This window comes from Nothobranchius furzeri, chromosome 13, assembly GCF_043380555.1.
Source record: "Nothobranchius furzeri strain GRZ-AD chromosome 13, NfurGRZ-RIMD1, whole genome shotgun sequence".
Lineage (NCBI taxonomy): Eukaryota > Metazoa > Chordata > Actinopteri > Cyprinodontiformes > Nothobranchiidae > Nothobranchius > Nothobranchius furzeri.
The window spans coordinates 33,551,880-33,574,053 of NC_091753.1; the positions used below are offsets into that span (position 1 = coordinate 33,551,880).

The window sequence follows — 22,174 nt, forward strand, 5'->3', positions numbered from 1 at the left end:
GAGAAAAAAATGCTAGTTTAGTAGAAGTATTAAAGCAGCAATCCATAGTTTTTTTCAGGAATTATGTAGGAGTTTTTGTAACAAATCCGTAAACATGATAGTCTGAACCTGTGCTGGGATTTTAGGTAGGCCAAAGTTCAATCTATGTTTTTGCTAAGCCCCCGTGTTCCATAGAGCCCCATGCAATTTTATTTGATCGCCACTCAGCATCAGCCAATAGCGTTAGCTCGCTAACCGCCAGATGAGTAACAACCGTAAATGTGCTTGTTTTGCAGATGTGCATGCGGCAAAGACATGGTAAATCACGAAGCAGCTACAACTGCCTTCACAGCGACAGAAATACAGATTCAATGACTCCCTGCTTCTATTTAAAGACAAAGGTAAAGAAAAGCCCGTGGACTTGAAACTGCTTTTCAACGGTGGAAAGATTTCTGTTTTCAACTCAAATGTCAAAAAGCTGAAGAGCATGTGACATTTCTTATGGACAAGTAACTCTTTAAAACACACACAAACACACACACACACACACACACACACACACACACACACACACACACACACACACACACACACACACACACACACGCACGCACGCACGCACGCACGCACGCACGCACGCACGCACGCACACACACACACATTCTTCCCTGGAAGAATGAAAAAATGAATGCAAGTCAATGGGGATAAAAAAGCAATTTTCTAATTCCGTTTGACGTGCCATGGATTCCTATACAGTGGTCTCTAGTAGGGAGGAATTGAATCACGTAGAATTGCCTCTGTGTATGAAATGTGCTATATAAATAAAGCTGCCTTGCCTTGCCTTACAGGCTGTACTCTGGGCACAAAAGAAAAAACCCTGGCCCAGCAAGACTGATGGTGCGTTCGATTTACCTCGGAAGTCGGAACTGTGAGTGGCTCACACCCAAATTTGAGTCAGGATTCCAATATGGCGATGCCCACTTCCCAAGTAGCCATTGTTTGCAGATTCCTTTTAATAACATAGTTTTAAGCTGTTTGTTCAACATGTAAACAAAACTCTTAGTATGTTCAACTTAGAATTTCAAGCACTACATGTAACATTGATATTACATGAAATCCTTATCTTGGAAGTTTAATCGTTCTTTGTCACCTGAAATCAGAGTGTGGGTTAAAGTCAGAGCTCTGTAAAATCCTAGACTCTCTCTTTTCTTCTGGTGACAACAGCTGGTAACATCCTGAGTAAATGACAAGGCAGAGGTTCTGTCTGAACCCAAAACCTTACAGTGTGTTTAGTAAAAAAAAAAAAAAAAAAAAAATACAACAGGTTTCACCCAAAAGTTGCTGTTGTTTAAACGGAGAGCTGCCATTTGGGATGTCGAGGTTGGAGCTCTGTAACTCTTCCGATTGAGAGGTTCGACCTTGGGGGGTGTTTCATTTTATTTTTCCTACTCGGAAGTCAGGATTTCCGAGTTCCGAGGACAAACCGCAAGCCTGCGACATCAGAGCTCTGCTTCAAATGGGAGGATTTGGAGTCTTATTTCCTGACATTTAAACATCTTGCCCCAGATTAGATAAAAGCAACGCGACTCTACTACTGACTGTTTGCTCAGGGACAAGGATGTTTTATCTCCACCAGTAACAAACCTGGAGGAGCTTCTGCCCTGTGAGTGAGTTGCTAATGCTACAAGTTAGCTTCTGTTTGCCGAGACGTTTTCTGCTGATTCTGGACGCTAAAACAGCAACGGCTTTCCCTGTCGTGAGTCAATATGGGTAAGTCCAAATCACAGTGGGATGTAGATCTGCCAGGCTTTTCAAATCCTAGATTTTCACCATCTATTTCGTCTATCAGAAGCTAATGCAGGAGATAGGTGTAGGAGATTATTTTCATGTTCAGCATGCATGAAAAACTCAGTAACTGATTATAATCAGAAATAATCATTAAAAAAGGGGGTTTCAGTCATCCACATCTTTAAAAAAGGAGAACTTGTTTACAAACATTTAAAATGCTAGAGGTAAACTTCTAAGCTGCATAAAGTTTTTCAGCCTGCAGACAGGCCCTCATCATGAGAGGAGTTTGGTGGCAGAGTCAAACCTGGCGAGAGTCTGCAGGTCGATCTTGTATGTGTTGATGAATCCCATGTCCTCAAACATGCTGAGTACACACTAAAAAGACACATCATAGATGGGTTTAAGGATTTTTAAACTGTTATATCTTCAGCTAACATCCACCAGTTCTCCTCACCAGAGGAGTGGTGTCATCAGGAAGGGAGCGTGGAGTGTACGTGAACTCAGCGTAGCACGGGTGAATCTCCTTCACCGGTTCGATGCCTGTCACCAGCAACTTAGACACCTCTTCCTCCGAAACCTGCAGCAGATACATGCAGAGGTTTATGAAGTACAGACAGCTGAGATTAACAATCAGAGTCGGGAAGAGTTACCTTCATGTGGTACATCATCATCTCGTTGGCCAGGTGGGACCTGAACTGAGCCTCGTCCACTCTCTTGTAAAGCAGAGACTGGGGGGGAACAAGGGGAAGCTCTGCTGTTTTATGTGTTCAGGTACTCATAATTATGCAGTGCTGCTTTCTGTGATCCTGATATCCAAGATGGCCTAGTGCGGTGTGATAAAACTATTCTAAATGCTTAATGAGCCTGCTTGAAGGTAATTGTTTTATATTTGTATTTTTATGGATACAGTATTAAATACCTGAAAGGTCAGACTCCAGTGCTGATTAATAAAAGAGAAACAAAAATCTGATAATATCTCAGATGTGACTCTAATCCCACACTGTTTCTCTTCTCTCCTTTATTCATCTCTTTTCATTCTCAGTAATTTTATTCTTGTCAGCTGTCTGATTTCCTGCTCTTTAAATGATCTCTGTCTTCCTCAACTCTTCCCTTCTTTATGTCCTCTCATCCCATCACCCTCACCAAACCCTGTTTTCACTTCCATCCATCATCCTCCCCCCTTTCTTCAGCCATCTTCTTTCCTTTATTCTCTCCTCCAGTTTTGTCTTTTATTCTTCAGTTTTGTGTGAACTCCTGTTCATTCTTGTCTAACTAGCTCATTTTGATGCTGATGTTGCTTTTGGGCTCCCTTGTTTTCTTTTTTAATTTTATCCTTTTTGATCTTTTAAGATTATTATTATTATTTATTATCTGTTTTTTTAAACACATTGTCATTTTTATCTCGAAGTCCTCCTCTTCCTCCTCTCAGGTAATCCACATGTTCCTGCCCTTCTGTCTCTCACTTTTATTGCTTTTTTAATTTTACTTCTTCCTCTCGTTCCAGCCACCCTTTCCTCTCTAGTTTTCATTTCTTCTGTCCTTCCATCCTACTTAGACCTCCTAAAACCCACATATCTTATAATTATCTAGCTATTTCAGATTAGAAGTACCTAATAAACATCATAACCTTTTCTGATTCAAAGTAAATAAAACAATGTTAACAAATTTAATATAGGAAATAATTATAAAACACGTAACAAATATAATAAAAACAAGTCTAAGTTGAAGTGAATACATTATATTTTTAGGATATCAGAAATCATTTCTTTCTCCCTTCTTCGTAATTTTTCTCTTTACTTCCTTTCTTCCCCCCATTATTTCAATTTCCTTCCTTCGTTTTCTCCTAAAGTTGTCCCCCATCCTCCCTTCCCTCCTCCCACCAGTCTTCACAATCCAGCCATGTTCCATTAAGGGAACACATGTTTATGGAGCGAGAGGAGAGAACCTAATCTCAGACTCCTGTAAACACAATGAAATCTGTGTTAGAAATAAACAGCTTTGTGGGGGATGACAAAGCAGCACAACACGATCCAGTCTCTCATTTTTTGATCATCATTATAGGTACAATCATCATCATCATAATCGTCTTTGTGAACCACACACCAGCCGCCAGCTGAATGTGTGTTAATGGGTTTGCAGCTGTCGTATAATGCCTTTCAGACTGCACTGCACAAGCCCGTCACATCCATTAGACTGAATCTCCTCAAATTTCCCATGAGACTTTGCTCCACTCTGCTTTGACTGAGCATTTTGCGTTCTTTGAACAGATCTCATTTTGTCAGACAGGCTCAATCTTTTCTGACTGCATTAGGAGCGGCTCCACCGCAGTAGAGTGAGTGACTTCTGAGAGAGGTTGAAGACTTGTCTCTTTCATGCGTCAGGGTCCAAACGCGTTAAACACCAGGTCTGGATCAACTTATTCTAGTCCTTAGAAGTTTATTTTCTTGACCGAGTCCATCCATCTCCACCCGTTTACTTGTTGTCAAGTCACGGGGGCAGCAGCCTAAGCAGGGAGGCCCAAACTTCCCTCTCCCTAGTCACTTGGGCCAGCTCCTCCAGGGAATACCAAGTCGTTCCCTTGCCAGCCGAGAGACATAGTCCCGCCAGCGTGTCCTGGGTCTTTCTTTGGGTCTTCTCTCGGTTGGACGTGCCTGAAAAACCTCACTAGGGAGGCGTCCAGGAGGCATCCTAACTAGATGCCTGAGCCACCTCAACTGGCTCCTCAGCCCAGCCATCCTGCAGAGAAAACTCATTTTGGCTGCTACTATCCGCAATCTCATTCTTTTGGTCACTACCCAAAGTTCATGACCATAGGTGAGGGTTGGAACGTAGATTGACCGGTAAATCGAGAGCTTTGCCTTCTGGCTCAGCTCTCCTTTCACCAAGACAGATGAATACAACACCCGCATCACTACAGATGCAGCACCAATCCACCTGTCAATCTTGCGTTCCATCTTTCCCTCACTCGTGAACAAGACCCAGAGATACTTAAACTCCTCCACCTGGGGCAGGACCTCATCCCCGACCTGGAGAAGGCATTCTACTCTTTTCCAACTCAAGACCATGGTCTCGGATTTAGAGGAGCTGATTCTCATCCCAGCTGCTTCACACTCAGCTGTGAACCGCTGCACTGAAAGCTGGAGATCACGTTTTGATGAAGCCAACAGCACCACATCATCTGCAAAAAGCTAGAGACCCGATCCTCATGCTACCTAAACGGATCCCCTTAACACCTTGGTTGCACCTAGAAATCTTGTCCATAAAAGAACAAAATCTGTGACAAAGGGCAGCCTTGGCAGAGTCCAACTGACTGAGTCCTTGTTGTTTAATAAGTTCTTGGCGTTCATTTAATTTATAATCCTCAAATCCTGATAGATTTCTAACTAAGCTTATTTCTGCTTTTATCCACAGAAAAACCCATTAATCATCACTGGGAAGTGGACTCGCAGAGGATGAATAAAAGAAATGACTCACGTGGGCGATGCTGATACCACAGTAGATGGAGAAAGCTGTGGCCAGATCCTCATCAAAGCGGTTGAACCACGGCCCGTTCATTTTGTTCACCAATTCGGCCACACCGATCACCTCTACAACAGGGATTTAAAGAAAAATGGAACGAAAGATGAAAAGGATGTCAGAGGGTGGTATTAAAGGAGAAATCAGGAAAGTGTTTAGGAGGAGGCAGAGGTTCGGAATCAAACTCAGATTAATTTCACAGTGCGGCTGATCCTAATTACACATAAAAAGATGTGGATTTAAACCATTCATCTGAGCTGCAGCTTTCCTTATACAGATAAATGACTGTAAAGTTCCTGGCTGAGTCTTAAAAACCAAGCAGAGCTTTCTGAATTAAGTGAAGATGGACCAAAGTGCACTTTATGCACTTCACCATTTAGACACAAGGATGTGATGTAACCAGTCTTTGTGCTATTCTGAGAGCACCTGGGTGAAGATGTTGCTTCTCTTTCTGCAACAAAGGATCTGGTACTGCATGGGTTGTAGTTGACTGAAATATTAATAATTATTTAAATTTTAGCAGCACGAAACATAGAGCCAACTTCTCCTATTGCATACCTATAAACTAGAATTTAGTTGCTCTGACGGTCACAACTTAGATAATATAGAAAAATCTGTAGACCTAATCTCTTCATATTTAATATGTCTATTTCTAAGAACTCTGCCAAGAAAATCTGTCATTATTTCTAATCTCTCATTAGAACCAAGCCCCCACAATGCGGCTCAAAAATTGAGGCCAACCCGGAAGTACCAAAAATTGCAGTTCCACTCTCATCCGCTGGGGGCTGGTGTCAGAAGCGAGCAAATCCTCATTGACTCCCATGTTAAAAATACCAATTTCACAGCAGAAATAAACATGTTTACAGCCTGGTACCAAAACATGTTTTTTTGTTTAAATGATCTAGTTTACACTCATGACAACTCTGAGGGGGGTGAATTTTTTTTCTCACTATTCTGTTTAAGTGTATTAAAAGCCTAAAATTCTGTATAATTAATGAGCATCAGACCCACGTGACCACAGAGCTAGCTCCGTGGAAAGGCCTCAGTAGAGCCTCGGTCTTGCCTGGGAACTGTTCCGGGATTTTGAGTCTCTGTGTTTGTGTATTCTTTTTTGGATATTGTTTGCGCAGTTGTTGGACAAAATGGCTTGCTGTGGCATTAATTGCACTAATAGAGCATCCAAGGAGTCTCCACTTCATTTTTTTTGGTAAGTAAAATTACATTTATGTATTTTAGGTCACTGCCGAGCTGAGCTTAGATTTTAACATGTACTGTTTAACCATGAAATTTAAATGGAATAGGGTAAAACCCAGTGCATTTAACATAATGCTGCACTTTAGAAAATAGGTTGAAATATAACATGTTGGTGGAGCTGGGTTCCGACTATCGGCTTGTGGAGCTCTCGGGAGACCGATGTTTTCCACCCGGTTCTCCCCGCAGACCGGCGCATCTCTGTATGATCGCGGCTTCTGTCTGCTGCGTGGGCTGCCGGCTTTCAGCAGCTTTCGGGAGACCTCTGTGTTCCACCCGGTTTACCCAGCGGTCAGCCCGGCGTATCTCTGACTCAGAAGCTCTGGTGTTGTGCAGTTAACTACGGTTGTAGCTAGGTTGCTACCTCCATTAGCTTAGCTCCCACCTCCGCGTTAGCTTTGGGTTAGCTTCAGGTTAGCTTCAGGTTAGCTTGACCGGGTGTCGTCAGTTGATCCCAGCCTTACAGCCCCACCTCTCTTCCCTTTTGTGGAATTGTCTGGGCTTGACGGAACCTGTGACACGGTCAAAGTGGCGGTGGTGGCCACCTCCCATTTTGGCACAAAAACGTGTAATTGGAGTCTATGGAAACCCATTGTCCAATATTTATATGTCGATGATTAGAACAGATTACAGGCTCATGAACAAATATGGATAAGAAATACACATTTGTTTTTATATTTCAAGAATAAGTCATTTTAAACTCCAGGGTCATGACACTCTTCAGTTATGACTTTTACATTTTGGTTTACACACACCACATATTATAGGTTGTGTGTTTCATAAGGTTTTGTGACTTCTGCTCTTTGCAGGCACTAGAACATAACGTTTCTTCATCTATTAACCTGATTTAAAAAGTATTCCTTTCAGTAAGCTTAAAATTAGACTACTGTTGATGTAACAGCTATAATATAATGACCTGTTTTATTTCATTTTTTAATTATTAAACAATAAGCATTAATAATTAAATAAAATAGGCTTTTTCCATCTGTAGATCCTCCACCAACGGGCAGTAGACATGCATCGGACTAGATATGGCAGGTTAACAGTGAAAGTACTAATTCTACTATTTTATCTGATGCTTTAAGACCAGAAGGAGTTATTGGCTCGATCCCAATACTTGCACTGCGCCCTGCGGTCTTCAGCATGCCGTAAGGCTTTTAGTGCGTGGTACTCAAGAATGCAAATGATTACTGAATTGAGACAGAGCAAAGCATCATCAATCGCAACGCATGCCGGGAAGATGCTCGCTGTGATACTTAAAAAAACGTTATTAACAACTTTCAAACATTCAAACAATTATTTGAAATAATTTTCCATTTGTTGCTGCTTTGCCTAAAAGTTTTAGAGCATCAATGAATCATCCTAAAATTAACTACTGTCATTAGAAAATACATATGATCAGCAAAGGATTTTGAGCCTTTTGTCCCGCAGCAGTGGATTCTGGGTAATACCCTCGACCCAAGTCCGCATCGATACAGACTTGGGGGAACTGCGGATCAAGGGCGCAAAAAGGGCGTGATTGACTTCTGCACTTGAGAATGGGGACACCCTACGCACTCGCACCCCTGGTTGAGATTGCACAATCGAAGACTGCAAGTGTGGAAGTGAGTGTATTGGGATTGGGCCAATGGCTGAAAAAAAAAAACAGTCAAGTCGAATTTGAAGCAGGAACCTGGTGTTTTTTCTCAGAGGGTAAAAAAATGTATTACACCTTTAATCCCATCTTCTTATTACTGGGATTACGGCTGGAAGCAAGGCCTCTTGTTTGTTTTTACAATAATTCATGTTGTGCTCCTTATACATATATAGATGTGTGTGTGTGTGTATATATATATATATAAACATATACATATATATATATATTTATATAATAGAAATAAATGCAAAGGCTTCATGAGTGGATTTAATAACTCACTCCATTGCTGATTTACTTGAACAAAAAAACTTGGTAAAATTCTTTGTTACCGTTGTTTTCATCTTTGATGGGGAAGCAGAGGATGTTGCGTGTTTTGAAGCCGGTGCTGTCATCAACACCACGGTAGAAGAGAGGATGGGAATAGGCATCCTTAATGTTCAGAATCTGACCCGTGGTCGCCACGTGGCCTGCGATACCCTGGTCAGCTGGGATACGAAACTCATTCTGCATGTACACACACACACACACACGCGCACGCACACGCACGTACACACACACACACACACACACACACACACACACACACACACACACACACACACACACACACACACACACACACACACACACACTCAAAAATACTTACAAGTAAAATGTTTCTGTCTTTACTTATTAGTTGATGAAAGATATAAAAAGAAATGTGGCAACAAAACAAGGAGATACAGCTGAATCCTCCCAGCAGAGGTCTGGCTCTGTCACATGTCAGCTTTATAATACATGCATAAAATGCCCCAATTTTGTTGTTGATGTTGCAAATGCTCTGGATGTATTTGAGACAACTAGGCCAGCAGGGAGGTACAAGAAAAGCCTTTGGTAAGCAAAAAGCCATTATACAGTAAAATGTGCACCTACACACAGCTGACAAATGACAGAAAAAGCCAACATGAGGAGAACTAAGAAAGCACTGGACTGTCGTGTTTAACCAGAACAGCTTCATTGCACATTAGCGTTTAGACTGTAAAGCCCCATTCCCACCTGTACCGGGTCGGCCCGGGCCGGGTAGCGTAGGTTGTTTACATATCTGGGTGGCCTGGAATTTTCCCGGGCCAACCAAGGCTCATTCTCGGCCCTCTTCCCGAGGGGTACTGCTTCAGGCCGACCAGGGCCAACACACCCACTGCTGACAAGAAATTCACACCTTCCATTAGAGCAAGCCTCTGATTGGTGGGTAGAGTCAGCCCATTCACACCTTCCATTAGAGCAAGCCTCTGATTGGTGGGTAGAATCAGCCCACATGGGCTTAAGACAAGGATGTGTGGAAACAACCGGGCCAGACTGGGGCCGACTGGGGCTACCCGGCCCGGGCCGACCCGGTACAGATGGGAATGGGGCTTTAGTCCCTGGAGCTCCACTGGAGGTTAGATCATTACTCTTCCAAAAGAAAGCCTAATTTAGTGTTAAACTAGGTTCAAATCTAGTGTTTGTTTTGGTGATAATGTATTATTCACATTATTTTCATAATAGTCGCACATTCCAGTGGGCTCTCCTGCCTTATGAGTGAATGAACCATCCTGTCAGGATGTTTATTACAGGAAAGAAAGAAGCTGTCTCAGTTTACTCAGATTTACTGGCTCTCTAAGCTGATAGGAAGATGGAAACACTTCACTTATCAGACTCCTGTAAAGGTTAAAAGGAGACACCTTCTTCACTTGTAAGATTTCATGTGTCAGATAATAATAACAACTTGTAGATGTGATTCAGGTGGTAACCAGATTTAGGATTTTTCTGAGAATGGGGGCCACAAAAGGCATGTTTCCACTATTGGAACTTCAGGGTAATTTTACCAGAACTTTGCGGTATGTATATGTCTCTACTTCAAAGGACAAAAGCACCATTTTCAGGAACCAACGAAGAACCTGTACAGGGGTAGGCACTCAGAATAGCTAATCTGAGCTTTTGGTTAACTCACGCTGATCGGCTTTACCTCTGAAGGAAATTACATTGGCAGACATCTTTATAACAACCAGTAAAATTGGAGGAGTTGCGAGAAAATAAAAAGCATTCATTCTGCTTTAAAATTGCAGTTACTAAACTCCCAACACTGCAAACGCAGTGAAAATCCCCCAGTGGTGTAATTCATGAGGCACCATAAAAACAATGCTTTTTCTTGTCGTTGCAAGCAACATTTTACATCACACAGCAACTTAAACTATGCCAAACTTCAACAGAATAAAATTTTCCAGTTTTGGCGCTGATCAATGACATCACTCACTGCTGAAGCAGTTGCATCTTAGCTAAGTCCTGAAAAGGGCTGAATTTGTGTAGAATGGTAAATGGCCTGTGTTTGATATAGCACCTTCTAGTGTTCTACAACCTTCACAAGGTGCTTTACAGCACAAACTGTCATTTACCCATGCACACACACATTCATACGCTGGTGGTGATGGGCTACATTGTAGCTCCAGCTGCCCTGGGGCACACTGACAGAGGTGAGGCTGCCGTACACAAAGGCCACCTGTGCTTCCGACAACAATCAGAAGGTAAAGTGGGTGTCTTGTCCAATTACAGAACAACTGCAACAGTCAGGACTGGAATCTGCAACCCTTCAGTTGTGGGACGTGCACTTAAAGGCACACTTGGCAGGTTTGCTTGCTTTTAGCACTCCCTAGTGTTAGTTTAGTAGAGCCAAAAGGGAAACTTATCTCCTCGTTGAGCGTTTGTCTTTTTGACACCTTAATCTAACTGCTGAAATGTCTCCTCAGCCTTCATTAGTGTCTACAGGAGTGGTTCATCAGTAAATGAAGCTTGTCATCTGTTTTCATGATCTAAAACATGCAGGAAAGGTGCTGGAAGCAGACTGCAGCGCCAGGTATGTCAGCTCCATTTTTTTTCCCAAGTCAAACAGACTGGACCACCACTCTGAAGTTGCAATTGCAATATTCTGGCCACAGATGGCAGACGGGGTCTGAGTGACATTTCATTCACCCTGTAAAGGGTCATTTTAGCACATACTGGCTCAAGAAAATGATTTAAAAATATGAAAAAAAAGGCATAGTATTGCTTTAACTCCTGGTCAGTTTTCCCCTTCCCAGAAATTTCCCAGGACTCCGAATAGTGTAAACAGGGCCTATTATTTATATAGGGGCCAAGTAATAGTCCAACATATTTATACAAGATTTCATGTGAAATTCCTAATTGGCTCATTAGCACATCTAGTGTTTGGACTCTGACTTGCATCCATCTATAATCTGATCGTCACGTACAGATGTGTGACAGGACAGAGGTACTTTAGCAGGCCAATCAGATGGGTGCTGCAATCAGCTATCAGCTGGGATGAGCAGGTGCTAATGTAAACGTGTCGGTGCCCCTAGAGCCACCAATGGTTCTATCAAATAAATCTAACTTTGGATGCAAAACTGTTGATTTGAGCTCAACCTAAGTTTGAGGAAAATGCAAATCCTGACTGGATCTATGAGTGCAAAGGTATTTTTTACTCCATTTTCTTACATATGAGATACTAATTATTAATAATATCTGAATGATCTCTTTATAGCTTGTTGATGAGAATATAGTCTGTTACATTAGAAATGGAAAACATGATGCTTTTCTTCGTGAGTCTATGAGACAAGAAATAATAAAAAACAGGTTAATTTTCTTTACCTCTTCTTCACTAACCACACCACCATCAAACACCTTCGCCACTAACTCATGGCTCAGTCGATCCAGCAGGAACACAGAACAACTGGATGAGAAGAGATTGACAAAGAGGAGTAAAAACACAGAGCTAAACTGAGAACATTACAGGGTTTTTATATCATCATATCAGGTCATTTTGCAGCTTTTATTAAATCAGGCAAGTTGGTTAAAAGCAAATTGCTAAGACAATCTTTTAGAACAGAGTTAAATCCATAACCAAAACACAGTGACATGCACTGTCTTCCAGGCACATTAAAACCTTCTTGTTAGGATGAATCAGAGGGCTTACATCTCTGCACCACTGAGGTTCCTGGCCTCCACTATAATTTCCTGTAACAGCACTGACACATCATCTGAAAGATTCGGGGAGAAGGGAAGAGAAAAAGAGAGGAATTAAAAGGGAAAGCAGGGGAAATAATAGGAGTACATCGAAGCTCGGGTAACAGAAACAGAGATTACTACACGAGTATACGTGGATCAGCTGCACAAGCTGATAAGGTCTTTTGTAATCAAAGGTTGAGTCTGGAAAGTGGCAAATTTGCTCCACCACTGGATCAATTTTTGTGCCTGCAATCATGACAAATCAACACTGACATATTCTACTGTTGGTGCTGGTTGTTTCAGAAGAATGGAAGTGCCCCGGTGTAATTGTGGGATGTGGCAGAGCCATCATTTTTAATGCCTTTTTGATTTTACGATTATGATTCTGGCTGTCTCACCTTTACGGTCAGAGATGGCTCATTCAATTACGGGCACCATTTGTTTCAATAGGTGACCATTTTAATGTCTGCCATTAATGCGAATGCTCCCCTGGTGTCTGTTCCACAAAGATATCCAGACAAAGAGGGTCTCCGATGGACGGATTCAAGTAGAAAGAGAGGGGACTCACCCAAGTGTGTGAAGAGATTCTTGGCCACTTGTAGGAGCGCCTATGCAGAGAAACAGAGGACAAAAACAAGCCTCTTAAAAGGCAACTTTAGCTCCAGGTGCAATATTTATGTCTGCGTGAATGTGTGTGTGTGTGTGTGTGTGTGGCTACCTGGCATTCCACTTTTAGCTTCTGTTCTTTCTGAAAGGCCAAAGTGGACGTGAGGACTGTTGAAGTGTAGCAGAAACAGTGCTGGATTGTGTGCTCATCAATCTCTGTGTGTCTGTAAATCAAAACACACAAACATCAAGTGCTGAATCCAAACAATAAATAAAAAATAAAACTTAAAGAAAAGAACCAGAAGATTACTGAAAAAAAACAAATTTGTTCCAAATCTTCAGATAAAACCCAAGCAGAATTTATTTTTTATTTAAATGTCAAAATAATTTGTGATATTTTGATAATTAAACACCTTCAGGTTTTGTTTGTCTGAATATAAACTTTTTATGCGCTGATTGTGGTTTTGAGGGCCGATGCTGATTTCTGACCTGCTGATATCAATTTTGGTGCATCTCATAAAGCTATAATTGATGAAATAGAACTTTAATTTGATTAATTCAAAAATTGCCGCATTAAAAACACGTTATTGCTATCGTGAATTAGTGATGATGAGTTCACGCATATAACCACATATGTAATTCTTACGCATGTCATACTGAGGTATTTTTTAAGTGTATTCTGCTTAAAGAATTTCATGTAACCATAAATAAATTGGTTCTAGTAAAATTTGATTTGACCTTTTTGAGTTGATGAATATTTTTTCTTACACATAAAATTCTTTAATGTATGTATTCCAACAGAATGCGCCAAACTGAAATCAAACCGGACAATTTTGCTTAAGTACTGTGTTGTTTTTCAGCTAATTTAAATGAGATAATAAAGTAGACTTTTCCACATGTGATGATGGTAAATGGTAAATGGCCTGTATTTGATATAGCACCTTCTAGAGTTCTTGAAACCCCCCAAGGCGCTTTACAACACAATCAGTCATTCACCCATTCACACACACATTCACACACTGGTGGGGATGAGCTACAATGTAGCCACAGCTGCCCTGGAGCGCACAGACAGAGGAGAGGCTGCCGAGCACTGGCGCCACCGGTCCCTCCGACCACCACCAGCAGGCAACGTGGGTTAAGTGTCTTGCCCAAGGACACAACGACAGCGACAGACTGAGCGGGGCTCGAACCTGCAACCTTCCGATTACAGGACGAGCACTTAACTCCTGTGCACTCAGTACATTAAATAGAGAACATAAGCTGTTGTTGCAGGTAAAACTAAACAGAATGCTTTATTATCAGCTAATACGGGTATATAAAGTGACAAATATCACACTTTTACCTTTGTAATTTGCCAGAAAATTGCTTTGCTTTCCTTTTGCTGCAGGTACCAGATTTTACTGCTGCTTTAAAGCTAAACAAACAACTGAAACAATGACTTCAGTAATGCAGCTAGGTTCCTGCAGTTATCCGTCTTTGCCCATAGAGAGCAGTGGCACGTTACTGCGCTAACTGGACTTCAGAGCTTTCCTGAGTTCCAGCTTGGTCACACAGGAATCTTAATAAAAGAAAGACCGGAGCCAGCATGGTGGAAATCTTTATGACCGACACTCAGGAGAGTTTATAGTCACAACAACAGCCAGGCTGGAGAATAGTCTTCTGCAGTAACAGCCGGTTATTTGCAGTCCTGACACAAAATTGTATCCATCTCCACAGGTGGACTAGCAGCAAGTGGGAGTTCACATCTGAGGAACAGAAATTGGATACTAAAAGAGCGCCTATTATGTTACACACAGCGAACCGTGCTTATAATATGACAGGAAAGTGTGTGTGTGAGACACGTTTGGTGTTTTTTTTTAGATGCTGCAGCAGAGCCAGCTGCTTCTTTACAGAAAGCAATGTTTTAAAATTCTTCCACGTCTTGGAGAACAAGCATAACCATCGGCAGCTATGGCTTCCACGCTGATGTCTTCTCATTCGCCAAAAACAAAAAGGCACCTCTTTATTAGTGCTGGATCTGAGGTAGATTTGAGATGATGGCTTTTGTTTTTTACTTGATATCCAGCAGGTTTCCATTACTTCTGGTTCTTGTTCTCGATCCGCATTTGGCATGTCACAAGATCTGCTGACATTCATGATCAGCTTGTGCAGAAAGCGTGCAGCTTGCCCTGCGTTCGGGAACCTTTTGGCACCAAACTCTGCAGCAAACTGACAATGTCATCTATATGATGAAGTCTGCACTTGGAGCCAAAAACCCCCAGACTTAACATATTATATGCTCAGTGGAAACCATAATCCTGCTGCTGTTACCATGGTAATGAGATGCCCGCACAGAGAGAGAAATGATCGGACACGGTCCCTTCTCCTCCGTCTGAGAGTGCACACATATGTCTGCTGCATGTGTGACCAAACGTTACACAAAACTACTTCTCTGGATATTAACCCAACACACAAACGCAGGGACAAGCTGCCTGAGTGTCTTATTTTTTATATATATTTCTGTATTCAAGAGATAACAGCATTGCTCCTGGCAGCACAAACAGACACACAAATACACGCCAGAACGTGGCGCTGCCAGAACCAGGCAGCCAAGCCACCCGCTGCCATCAGACTCATGACCTGACTCTGGATCATTGCACTGCCATCATCATCACAGCCATCTGGTCTCACACACACACACACACACACACACACACACACACACACACACACACACACACACACACACACACACACACACACACACACACACACACACACACACACACACACACACACACACACACACACACACACGCATGCACACAGGGAGAAGATGATTGGAGTTGAAAAGCGCTGCTGTTCAGGAGTGCACTTTGAGTCTGAATGTTCGGTCAAACTCCTGACAGTTGGTGGGAAATACCACAGCTTTCACCGACCGAGGCGTCCGACAGCATGAGCACTTTTCATTATTTCTGTTTTGGTGAAACAAAGACACTTTGGAACAATTTAATTTGTTTCTAAAGATCACAGCTAAGAAAATGGGCTTGTGTTTAGGAACAGAACACCTGCAACTTGACTGAAACAGTTTAATTTAGTATTTTTTGCAATAAAACGCCAAATTGAAATGGTGACTGAACTCTTAATGATTTATATTCAACAAGGATTCACAGAAGAAGTGGCTTATGACTGATGAGTGAAACCATAAAACCAAAAGCCATTTTGCCTAGATCCTATTGTTATGTGCTCTCCCTCTAAAAAGGCGGTAAGCGTAGCAAACACGTAGAGTTTATTATGCTGACAGTCTGCATTAAACACGCCCATGATTTAGATGTAATGTATTGTCATACGACACCCAGCGAGGACATCTGGATCCTGGTAGTACACATTTCCAGTTTTAAGCTGGTTGAACAACTTTATTATGCAATATTAAAATTAATAAACTGCTTTACTGTCAACATTTTATTTTTTATTCTGATAAACTGTACTGATAAACACTGAGGGTCCAGCAGTAACCTCTGGGGTTTCTGTCCCTCCTGGAACATTTCTGACAAAAAGGACATGCACATTACTGTGAAAAGGTTTTAAAGCACGTCTTATTTCTTTATGGTTTCCTCTCAAGAACTCAGCCTTTCCTGTAATCTTTTAAAACGCTCCTAAATCAATAGTTCTTTAGACTCTCTGAAGGCCTCTCATCGCTTCTCTTTAAACTCATTTTCTGTCTAGATCTTGTGCCTGACATAGACAGAATATTGTTTAGTGTTTGTTTAAAGGAAATGAAAGAAGGTGAACAAGTGGAAGGAAAAAGAAGAACAGGCATGTCTACAAAAAAAAAGATTTCTGGTAGATCTGAAATTAAAAGTCAGTAAAGCTCTGAAAATGGTTCTTCATCTGATCGTCTACTGTTGAGGCTTACAAAGCCCGGCTTGATAACTGACGGTTTTGTGACTTTGTGACAGGTTTATAACAAAGACTGGATTTAAAGTTAGTTCTGTCATGTTCTGTGGCCCCCAGCCCCTTCCAGGTTTCCCTCCATGTTCCCTTCATATTTAGTTAGTCCCATCTCCTTTATTGTTATTAGACTTCCTCTTCTTTTGGTACTTGTCTCTTTAGTTTCCTGAGTTAAACATCTAGTGTTTCTTGTTTGTTCTGGTATTTCAATTGTCCTTTATTTAGTTTCGGCATTTATTTTCTTCCCAACCCTACAGTGTCTAGTTTCAGGTTTATTATTTGATGTATCTTTAGTTTTCTTAGACTTATCCCCCAGTCCTCGAGTTTGTGTTGTTCAGTGGTTTTTGTTCTTCAGTTGATCTAGTTTATTTACTTTTAGTCAATTCTTAGAATCATTTCCTTCACCCAGACTAGTTTCATCTTTATTCTTCTATAAATGTATATTATTTAGTTAGTCTCTCCCTCTAGTATACGGCGTTTCCTCCCCACCTAGTTAATAACCAGAGCCAAAGCTAAAAAAAAATCAGAAAGTTTTAAGTATTCATCAAGGCGACTTAAAATATAACAAACAATTCTGACTTTATATTATAATAAAACAACCAAGGATACATCATCTGGGACTGTGTGAAGGTCAGACTTCTGATTCTCAGGGAGGACCTGGCAAGGGAAATACACACTACTGACAAAGAGACTACTTCCTGAGAGTTCCCAGGAAATTGGTGTCTTTCTATCAATGCACAGATAGCAGGTTTGTAGTAGTAACGGCAAAAGAGCTCCATGGGTTCAAACAGGTTGCCCAGTTTGCTGTCTACCCCCTAAACATGAAGGACCGAATGGACACTGTTGTCTAGGGAGGAACACTCCCAGACCCATCACACCCTAGACAAAAACTGAATGAAGTCCCAGACTAACAGACCAAAAGACAGCTTCTATCCTTCAGACATCTCCATGCTGAAGGCTGCAAAGCTGGAAATCTGTTCATCTGGCTACCTGACTGGGGAGTGTCAGATGGAGATGGAGATGCTGTAGACCAGACATTCGCAGCTTCATCTGCTGTGATGAATCCCATCCTTTGTGTAGTGTGTTCATTCTGGTTTGGTCTGGTCATAGATAAAAAGTTCCTACAGTTCCAGCTCAATGAAAAACCCCTGGCAGCCTTTGCTCCTTGATTGGATAGGCATTTATAAGCTTTTTTATTTTAACTTAAACAAAATGTGAACAATGACAAATTCCAATATCAAAACAATTAAAATTTTCTATTTAAATCAACACCTCCTTTAAGATAGTTGTGTTTGCAGGCTGAATTAAATAAACCAGCGGCGTCATTGCAATGGTAGGCAGACCTGCCAAAAAAGGTCTACGCAAGCTGCTGCCCTGGTGGAGAATTGCTTTGCAACACTGGTACACTGACAGAGGAGTATTAAAGGAAAACATCTCTGTCAATACTTGTGTGTGTGTGTGTGTGTGTGTGTGTGTGTGTGTGTGTGTGTGTGTGTGTGTGTGTGTGTGTGTGTGTGTACAAACTTGCCAATAAAAAAATGTGAACTAGGCTTCAGAGTAGCTACTGCTTCTCCAGCAGCAGCTCTCTCTTGCCTGTGAGAGGTGGTCCTAATTTCCCTGCTTGTGATGTCACAAACGGGGACATTTAAAAAATATTTGTTTTAGGCATATCATTCTTAAAACCAAACACTTACAGAAAGTGGATGGATTTTTTCCCCTACATTTAGAGTGTTTATAGAGACAGTAAAGACCCACATGGCAGCACAAAAGGATGCAAAAGGTGGGTTTTGCACAGGGATTTCCCGATCAGGTTCTTTTTGCCCTCGAGTCCGAGTCATTTGATTTTGAGAATCTGCCGATACCGAGTCCCGATCCGATACTTTCGATACATTAAAAAAAATTAAAGAAAAGGAAGAAACAGTTCCAGAATGTTCCTTATTTTTATTTAATTACCTTTTTATTTTAATTTTTAACAATAGATCACTTCTGTGAGGTAGCTTGAACAATCAAGTAATAAATAACATCAATTCTTCACTTTTGGACTTTATTGCAAATATAAAAAGTCAAATATAAAAACAGATAGCACTTCAACTTAAAACACCTGGCAGGGGCCTATTTTGCCTCGGCCCCCAAAATGCTTAGAAATGTCCCTGGGCATGGGACGGAGTTTTGAAGATGATCTGCATCGTATCAACTATATAAATACTACATGCTGATAAATTATTGCTCTATACAGGTACAAACGTGTAGTGGAATAAATCTACCTAGATTTTATTTTTTTAAGAACTTTGTTTTGTTTTCTTGGTTTTTATTTTCCTATCTTCCTGCATCTCCCAGTCCTCCTGAAAAACTCCTGTCTGCTTCTTCTTTTTCACCTCACAAGTAACTTTTTAACTAGCAGATCAAATTGATCTATTGACCGCAAAAAAAAAAAAACGGAGTGTGCGCTGCACTGCCCGGCTGCGCCAGTGACGAGCACTGCAGCACGAGCACGTCCACACGTCATGCTCAAATACAGACAGAACTTACCAGAGAGAAAATGAACGGACACGAACGACTGTGTGTTAATTATATATTTTTTGGTGACGCCACAAACATAGAAAATGTTACTGTGTCCGTGTGCAGAACTCAGCTGGAGTTCATGAATAATCAGCGGTCTGCCTGCCGCTCGGCATCTCTGCTCAAAAGAATCCCCGCTACGCTGAGTCCATGTAAATAATATAATATAGGTAGAAACTGTGCTCCTTCTGGGTGTGTAAGTTAAAGGCATCACGGGGGCCTGACAACCTTTAAGGAGAACCAAGTTGCTCTCCTGTAATTTGAACCCAGTATCTGAGTCCGGATCAGGGCTTGGATCGGGAAGTAAAGCCCGAGTCCCCGATCGAGTCTGAAACCATGTGATCGGGGCCGATTTCCGATCATGTGATCGGATCGGCATCCCTAGTTTTGCATTCTAAGTCCCCTTTTAACCGTATGCTTATATCTGTTTTACGACCACACAAGTTAAGGGACTAGTGTAAGGCTTTTTAAAAATGTTTTACTTTTTCTTTCTTGAGTGCCTGTGTCATTTTGTACTGAGAGAACTGCACCATCGTTTCATCATAAAATGCTCCATTGCTGTGATGACAGTAACTGAATGTTGAATGAAAGGCTCTGGACACTCCTTTACTCTTTAATTATTCCGTTTGCATAGATAATCTTTTCTTAAAGCCATAAATCTACAATCAATTGTTTCACTTCAGATTTTTTTTTTCAATATTTACATTGCATTGCACCAGTTTTTACATTTATTTAAGCTAAATATTCTTTATATAGGCATGGTGTCAAAACAAAACAAGCTTTAGTATAGTCACTGACAGAATACAGCTTTGGGTAAAGCTCTCATTATCTCCTCTTGAACATTCTATCATGCTTTAGTCAATAAGCTACAGATTGCACTACAATCTGTAAAAGCTCTGTAGCTCATCTTATCTGATACTACATCAACAAGACTGTCACATAAATCTTTCAGCCTGTCGACAAAAGCAAAGAACGAAAAAAACGTAATCAAACTGCAGACACGAGTTTCTGCGTGTCATCAGAGCTGTAGTCGCAGTTGTGAGGTCAAAACAGGATTGCACTAAATGTTCCTTTGGAGAAAAGACTAATCTGTGTGAAATGGACACATATGCAAAAGGACCAAATTGACGTTTCTGACCTCTGCCCTCCCTGCTTGTTGAAGGAGCATGCGAGGGCCACCACGTGACCGGTGGCCCTGCTGACCACAGGGACACAGAGCATGGAGGAGATCTCGCAGCCCAACATGCTGGACAGCTGCCGCCGCTCCTCCTGCCACACAATCAAAGACAGACAGATTACAAGAGAGGCAGTCAGATAGACACCGATACAAATAAAGAGATTGAATCTTACAGCACTGATGTCCTGAAGAGATATTGACTTTTTCTTCTCAACAACCTGACCAAAGCGTCCAAACATCAGCTGAACAGTGGAGAGAGAGAGAAAAAAGAAACACAAGGTCACAAAGGCAACACATTTGGGGAGAAAGAAAAGCAGACACATTCAATTACTTCCTGGAGATTCTGTTAGGAGCAAAATTAAAGAAAAAAGCTGTTTTATTCTCAGTGAAGCTTATTTTCTTCATTATTAGACGACACAAAGAGTCCATGTTATGGCTTTTCTTTGTGTGTGTGTGTGTGTGTGTGTGTGTGTGCTCGTAGCTCCCCCATATACACTATTATCAAGAATTCACACGTCTAGCCAGACTATTCACTCTGTAATGAAGTGCGTGTTAAAAATGCTACATCTGCACTACAAACATGGACACGAGACCCAGAGCAACCTCAAGGGATGTGATTACTTCTCTGGCCTCACATTTCTTAATTACAGCCCCTTCTGAGGATTAGAGACGTCTGCATGTGGGGGCTTTATTCTTTCATGTCAGTCAACACATGCAGCATTACCACACTAGTATTAGAAGTCAGCTTATTATTAAGAACAGCAAATGGATCCGAATCTCTCTGCTGGCTGAACAGTAAGGAGATCTTAGGAAAAAACGAGCATTTATAAAACAGATCAATGACTGACTAAACAAGAATGTGATCAAACAAAAAGGTGAAGTATTAAAAATAATTTTACAGGAAACATTAAAGATAAACACTAGTTGTTTTTTTATGTCTCACCGGAAAGCTGATCTCCTCTTCCAGGACTTTGTCTCCAACAACCTAAATGTCAATTAGGTAAAAAATCACACTAAAATATGAAAATGAGACTGAGAATGATACCCTATGTGTGTGTGTGTTTGTATGTGTGTGTGTGTACCTGGCAGAAAAGCTGGTGGTTGTCCTCCGACACCAGCAGCAAACAACAACACTGTGATTTGGTTTGTGTCTGCAGCTGCCGAGAAACAAAAACAAAACATCAGCCTTGATACACGATCATAAAACATGACCTCAACCGATCCAGGTACTTTCTTACGGCAGAGACTGATTGAAATGCAGCTGAGACGTGCAGATCAAATCGGAAATCAACCAGCAGTGAAAATAACTGGAGCTCGGTGGGTTGAGGATTGCTGTGTTGCACCGCTGAAGTGAGATTTAAGTCGGATTTCCTTCAAAGTAAGCTTTCAGCTTTCCAAAAACAAATTGTGACACTGTGTGGCTTTATTTTATTATATCAAGCTGCCTTAATATGCAAACAATAACTTAAATAGCCACCAATCCTCATAAAAAGTCTACATTAAACAGGAATTGCATGAATGTTAAAGATCCTGGTGTAAAATCAGCACAAGATTAGGGAAAAACAAGCAGAATGTTTCTGTGAAGCACGAGTGCTCTCAGTCATCCTGAAGCCGTTTCACCTGCAGAGTTTCAACCAGATTCCTGCTGCTCTGTAGGATGAGAAACACTTCATTCACATTCACAAATACACTCTGAGGTGTAAACACACGTTTTA

The 22,174-nt window shown here is 41.4% G+C and overlaps 1 protein-coding gene across 4 annotated transcripts in view; it reads right to left on the reverse strand.

Annotated features, from left to right (window-relative positions):
- The window catches only part of LOC107380473 (cGMP-dependent 3',5'-cyclic phosphodiesterase), a 264,584-nt gene that overhangs the window by 7,067 nt on the left and 235,343 nt on the right, over positions 1 to 22,174 (reverse strand). For all 4 annotated transcript variants that reach the window (XM_015951734.3, XM_015951735.3, XM_015951733.3 and 1 more), the window contains 13 exons: positions 21,542 to 21,616; positions 21,403 to 21,444; positions 20,633 to 20,701; positions 20,421 to 20,551; positions 12,906 to 13,017; positions 12,756 to 12,795; positions 12,156 to 12,219; positions 11,831 to 11,912; positions 8,500 to 8,674; positions 5,242 to 5,354; positions 2,418 to 2,495; positions 2,222 to 2,344; positions 2,072 to 2,142 (listed from right to left, as the gene is read on the reverse strand). In XM_015951734.3, coding sequence (XP_015807220.1) covers positions 2,072 to 2,142; positions 2,222 to 2,344; positions 2,418 to 2,495; positions 5,242 to 5,354; positions 8,500 to 8,674; positions 11,831 to 11,912; positions 12,156 to 12,219; positions 12,756 to 12,795; positions 12,906 to 13,017; positions 20,421 to 20,551; positions 20,633 to 20,701; positions 21,403 to 21,444; positions 21,542 to 21,616 — 1,175 coding nt within the window. The remainder of the gene's footprint in view (positions 1 to 2,071; positions 2,143 to 2,221; positions 2,345 to 2,417; positions 2,496 to 5,241; positions 5,355 to 8,499; positions 8,675 to 11,830; positions 11,913 to 12,155; positions 12,220 to 12,755; positions 12,796 to 12,905; positions 13,018 to 20,420; positions 20,552 to 20,632; positions 20,702 to 21,402; positions 21,445 to 21,541; positions 21,617 to 22,174) is intronic.